General features: G+C 43.5%; 1 protein-coding gene across 1 annotated transcript; it reads left to right on the forward strand.

Annotated features, from left to right (window-relative positions):
- Positions 1–1,353: 1,353 nt before the first annotated feature.
- Positions 1,354–3,786, forward strand: LOC112502969. The gene is made up of 2 exons (XM_025107013.1): positions 1,354–3,131; positions 3,252–3,786. Exons 1-2 carry the CDS (start codon positions 1,354–1,356, stop codon positions 3,784–3,786), a joined length of 2,313 nt encoding a protein of 770 aa, XP_024962781.1.
- The last annotated feature ends 2,593 nt before the right edge of the window (positions 3,787–6,379 follow it).

Here is a 6,379-nt window from a genome sequence, read left to right on the forward strand (position 1 = left end):
GGGCGCGGATACGGAACACGTAGGACACCACACGGGCTAGGACCAAATAGGGGATCCATTGACAGTCACCGCCCCAGCACCAGACATGTTTCCCGCTCCCACTCCAGAAGCAATAGTCTGGCCCACACTGGTGAGGTGTCATAGCGAGAGCCCATCAGGAGAAGGAGCACACCCGAGCCTTCGGTGGACTACACGCCCCGCACCCCTACACGTGAGGACATGAGGGAGACTATAGAGGACTTGAGGGGCGAGAACACAAGACTAAGGGAAAGGTTGAACCAAACCTTATATGGCAATACTAGACTGAATGAATGGCTGAACAATCTTCAGCGGGCACATGTCGAACAAGGAGGGGCCCTAAACGAGCTAATTGAAAAAAATGCACATTTGTCGGAACAGCGTCATGCACTGATTTGGGACAAAGTTGTACTTGAGCAGGAGCGAAGAATTGCTGCTCGTCCAGTAGGCGCTAGGTTCAGAGACAGAGTTCACTTCTATAAGAGGATGACCATAGACTATGCTGGTGTAGTGAGGGGTATTTCTTCGACTAGGTCCAATGCATCAAAAACGGCCCAAAGGCTAATGTGTTGTGGCACTCCAGGCTGTCCACCACTTTTGAGGAATGGTTGAGGGACCTTTATCTCCCTTATTACCCTGCGGATCAGTTTTAGACATGGAATCCTTTTGAAGGAGGGAAGATCTTTTGGATATGTCAATTATTTGTGCGTGACTAGATAGCTGAGCGATTTTTTTTTTCATCTAGTCCAGTGCTTCAATAGATTTTTGAGCATTCACATGATTTAGAGATATGTTTAGAATGATGTAGTATCCCATCTTTTGTAAGTAAATGGGATTATGTAATGTCTCTTCCCAGGATTGTACATTGACGCGAAATATATATATATATATATATCTTTTTGAGCATTATGAGATTCTCGACGTGAATTCCTTATTATGTATTTCGCTTATATATATATATATAGTGATTATATATATATATATATATATATGTGTGTGTGTGTGTAATGGGTTATATTGACTTTAGAACCTTACTAAAACAATAATACCCTATATTGTCAGTATGGTTTCTCGTGGATCAACAAGGAACGCCCTCAATGGGGGAGGTATTAATGACATAGCCCCACCAACAGTTCGAGGACGAACGCGAGCCCAAAGTCGAGGTCGTGGAAGTGTCCGAACCGCTAGCTCTAGTACGACTCCATCTGCGTAGGATAATTTAGCTATCGGTAGGAGTCAAGGAGACCAGGAAGGGGAAAATTCCCTTACAAAGGAGATGATAGCTGAGCAAATGGCACAAGTCCTCCGGGATACATTGCCAAATATGCTTAAAAAATGTTGGGTGACAGAGTTAAAGACAACAAAAATGGAGAGGAGGAAAGTGTTCGACATGAGAACACTCAAGCCACTGGAAGGGTGGAAGTATCGGGTAAAGAGAAGGCGGAGTCGCCCATCAACGGAAGAACGGAATTGACAACAAAGGAGAGAGGATGCAGTTTTAAAACATTCAAGGGCACCGGGCCGAAGGAATTTAAGGGAAAAGAGGGCCCAGTTGGCCTGATGAACTGGGTAACCAAGATGCAGAGTAGCTTCAAGATTTGTAGATGCGTGGAAGATCAAAAAGTGACCTATGCTACTACAACCTTTGTGGACTATGCATTGCATTGGTGGGAGACTGATTGTGCAATCAGAGGTGATGAGGGCATTGCTGCCATGACGTGGGAGCAAATGAAAAAGATGATGATGGATAAGTACTGCACACAATCGGAAGTGAACAAGCTAGAATCAGAATTTCTGAGGTTAAAGCAAGGCTCGATGTCAGTTCAAGAATATGTTAACGACTTTCTTGAAAAAGCAAGATTCGCCAGTTACCAGGTGGCTACCGAGGAGAGGAAGATAGGTCGTTTCAAAGACGGCTTAAGAATCAAAATCAAACGGTACTTAGACATGACTAAGCCGACCACTTTTGTCCAAGCCGTAGAGATGGCGAAGGTAGCAGAGGAGAACAACGCTAGGGAGAACTATGATAGAAGGGATGCAAAGAGAAGATGGGAAGGGTCGAACAAGTCCGACAAGAAACCGAAATGGACTCCGTCAATGGCAAAAACACGAAGCGATGGACTCACTATTCCCCAATGTAACAAATGCAACAAGAGACATAGGGGAGAGTGTAGAGCGGGGAGCCTGACGTGCTACAAATGTGACAAGCCTGGGCACACCGTGCGAGAGTGCCCAGAAGGAAAAACTTGTTACGAATGTGGGGCTACGGGACATATACGACCTGACTGCCCAAAACGTCGGAATAGTGTGACACCCCACGAGAAGACAGCAAATAACGGATTTGGAAGGAGACCGGAAAATAGGAAGGAGCTACCTAAGGGACATGGCCGAGCTTACAACATGACCTTGGAGGAGGCCAAGGAAACGCCCGACGTCGTATCCGGTATGTTCCCTATCAACAATGTGTATGCACATGTATTATTTGATTCGGGTGCAAATGGTTGTTTTATGTCTACCACCTTCTGCCACTATCTGAATAGCAGTGCCTGTAGGCTAGACAAAACCTACACTGCAGAAACAACCGACGGTAGTCAGTGTAATGTAGACGAAGTATTTGATAAATGCACAATTGTTATATATGGGAAGGATTTCCCCGTTAGGCTTATGCCAATGTGCTTAGGAGGTTTTGACGTAGTCTTGGGGATGGATTGGCTGTCCTACAATAATGCGCAAATAGTGTGCAGTAAAAATATGATCAAGATTCAAACTTCGGAAGGAGAAACAATTCATGTTTACGGTGATCGAAAGAAGTGTTGCGTAGGGTTGATCAATGCAATTAAGGCGAATAGGTGTCTACGGAAGGGACGTGTGGCTTACTTAGCATACGCCATCGACGCCAAGCTCGAAAAGAAGATAATACAAGATGTTCCAGTGGTGAGGGACTACCCAAAAGTATTTCCGGATGAATTACCGGGAATACCACCGGAACGTCAGGTAGAGTTCCGAATCGATTTGGTACCAGGTGCGGTACCAATCGCAAGGGCGCCTTATCGTTTAGCCCCAACAGAAATGCAAGAGCTGATGAAGCAATTGCAAGAATTCTTAGATAAAGGGTTTATCAGACCAAGCTCGTCGCCATGGGGAGCACCGATTTTATTCGTCAAGAAGAAAGACGGCACGATGAGGATGTGCATCGATTATCAGGAGTTGAACAAAATCATGATAAAGAACAGATATCCACTGCCGAGGATCGACGACCTTTTCGATCAGTTGCAAGGAGCCAACTGTTTCTCGAAAATCGATTTGAGGTCGGGTTACCATCAGTTGAAGGTGCGAGAAGAGGACGTGTCGAAGACCGCTTTTAGGACTCGTTACAAACACTACGAATTTGTGGTAATGCCGTTTGGATTAACAAACGCACCTGCGGCATTCATGGACTTGATGAATCGAGTTTGTGGACCGTATTTGGACCAATTTGTCATAGTCTTTATAGACGACATTTTGATCTATTCGAAAAATGAGAAGGAGCACGAACAAAATTTAAGGTTGATTCTTGAATTACTAGCAAAGGAGCAATTGTACGCCAAGTTCTCAAAATGCGAGTTTTGGTTGCATGAGGTACAATTTCTCGGTCACGTAGTCAACACGGAAGGGATTAAGGTGGGTCCGGCTAAGATTGATGCAGTTATGAACTGGGAATCACCAAAGTCAGTATCGGAGATCCGGAGTTTTCTAGGCCTAGCAGGGTATTACCGAAGGTTTATCTAAGATTACTCCAAGATAGCAACGCCTTTGACGACACTGAAGAAGAAGTCGGTTAGGGTTGATTGGGGGACGAAACAAAAGGAAGCATTTCAGACACTTAAGGAGAGACTAAGCACTGCACCGGTTTTAGCACTACCAGAAGGAGTAAAAGATTTTGCCGTTTATAGCGATGCATCAAAAATGGGTTTGGGTTGAGCACTAATGCAGCAAGGCAAGGTCATTGCATATGCGTCTCGTCAGTTGAAAGAACACGAGAGGAAATACCCAACTCACGACATGGAACTAGCAGCTGTTGTCTTCGTGCTAAAAATCTGGAGACACTATTTGTACGGTACAAAGTGCATGATCTATACTGATCATAAAAGCCTTAAGTATTTGTTTGATCAAAAGGAGCTAAATATGAGACAAAGAAGATGGATGGACCTACTTAAGGATTATGAATGTGAGATTCACTATCATCCAGGTAAGGCAAATGTAGTTGCCGATGCACATAGTAGGAAAGAGAGAAACGGACCAATCAGAGTCCGAGCCATGTGGATGAGTGTTAAGGTGGAGCTTCTAGACCGAATACGGGATGTCCAAAAGGAAGCTCTACTCGAAACGAACATCAAAAAGGAGAGAATGATTGGACAAATTAAGACCTTGACAGCTGGACCAGATGGAATATATAGACATGGGAATCGGGTTTGGATTCCTAGTTTGGGAGATCTAAGAAATATAGCGACGGACGAAGCACATAAGTCTAAATATACTATGCATCCAGGTAGTAATAAGATGTACAAAAATATAAAGGAAAGCTATTGGTGGCCTGGTATGAAGAGGGCAGTAGCTGGCTATGTGGGGAAATGTTTGACGTGCTTGAAGGTGAAGACCGAGCATCAAAGACCGTCTAGAATGTTACAACAAATGGAGATCCCAGTATGGAAGTGGGATATGATCACGATGGATTTTGTCACCAAACTTCCAAGGACGGTAAATGGGCACGACGCCATATGGGTAATTGTGGATCGGCTAACAAAATCTGCTCATTTCTTACCGATCAGTGACAAGTATACATTAGAAAGATTGGCCCAATTTTATGTCAATGAGATCGTGTCGAGACATGGTGTACTGATATCCATTGTCTCAGATAGGGATGCTAGGTTTACTTCGAGGTTTTGGTCAAGTTTTCAGCAAGAAATGGGAACGCGGTTGAACTTGAGTACTGTATATCATCCTCAAACTGATGGCCAAAGTGAGAGGACGATACAAACACTAGAAGATATGTTGAGAGCTTGCACAATTGACTTTGGAGGTAGTTGGGACAACCACCTCCCATTGATAGAATTTGCTTATAACAACAGTTACCATTCGAGTATCAAGGCGGCACCATTTGAAGCGTTGTAAGGCCGTAAGTGTAGAACTCCAATTTGTTGGGCAGTCATTGGGGAAAGACAACTAGCTGGACCCGAGTTAGTCCAACAGACATCTGATAAAATAGTACAGATCAGGGAGAGGTTAAAGGTTGCGCAAGATAGACAAAAGAGTTATGCGGATAGAAGATGTCAACCTTTGGAATTCCAAGTAGGTGAAAAGGTTTTGTTGAAAATATCGCCATGGAAAGGGGTCGTGAGATTTGGGAAGAAAGGTAAGCTAAGTCCAAGGTATATCGGACCATTTGAGATAACTTCAAGAGTAGGAGCAGTTGCTTACCGGCTGAAGCTACCAAAGGAGTTTGGTGGTATTCACGATACCTTTCATGTGTCGAACTTGAGGAAATGCATGGCTGACGAATCAGTTGTCGTGGATTTGGAAAACATCGAGGTTAATGATAAACTCGCTTATGTAGAAGAGCCAGTTGATATCTTAGATAGAAAGACGAAAAGACTACGAAACAAAAGCATACCGCTGGTGTTAGTAAAGTGGAAGTTCCATAAGGGCACTGAAATGACGTGGGAACCCGAAGAAGAAATGAAATCTAGGTATCCTAAATTATTCTAGCGAGTATTAATTTCGAGGACGGGAATTTCCTGAAAGAGGGAAGAGTTGTAAAATCCAAAATTTCGAGGAATAGATAATTTACCTTTATTATTATTTCTATTTTATTTATATGTATATATATATATATGTCAAATAAAAATAGAAATTAAAATAGGTTTAAAATCGGACCAAAAGTGAAGGAAAGTCAAGCCATGGGTGAAAGTGTAATTTCGTGATAGTTAAAGGGTTGGATCGGATGTAAGCAGGTCCAAACCAGAAGGACCTGTTTTGTAAATGTGCAACAGACCTGCAATGCAGAAGGGCCTGCTGTCAATGTTGGGTGAGGCAGAAGAGGAACAGGCAGTGCCTGGTCCAAAAGGGGAAACTGTGACCTGCCGGTTGCAGGCTGTGGAGAAACAGTTTCACAGCCTAAAACTCGGGATTCGACCGATTTGGTCAACTAATAGGCAAAATCGTTTGAGTATAAATTATGGGCACTGGTTTAGGGTCGCCATTCTTTTAAAAGAAAAAGGAAATAGTCGAGCTTGAGAGAGAAAAACCGGAGTTCAAGACCAGGCAAGAACCCCCTGTTTTCCCGTCATTTAGAGGTAAATGCTCAACCAAAATTTATGTTGTT

This window comes from Cynara cardunculus, unplaced genomic scaffold (genome assembly GCF_001531365.2).
Source record: "Cynara cardunculus var. scolymus isolate 2C unplaced genomic scaffold, CcrdV1 Un_Scaffold_2263, whole genome shotgun sequence".
Lineage (NCBI taxonomy): Eukaryota > Viridiplantae > Streptophyta > Magnoliopsida > Asterales > Asteraceae > Cynara > Cynara cardunculus.

Coding starts and splice junctions, on each gene's coding strand:
- LOC112502969 (XM_025107013.1), top strand. CDS start 1,354: ATGTTGGGTGACAGAGTTAAAGACAACAAAAATGGAGAGGAGGAAAGT. Junction 3,132..3,251: donor CAAGAATTCTTAGATAAAGG/GTTTATCAGACC, acceptor GATAAAGAACAG/ATATCCACTGCCGAGGATCG.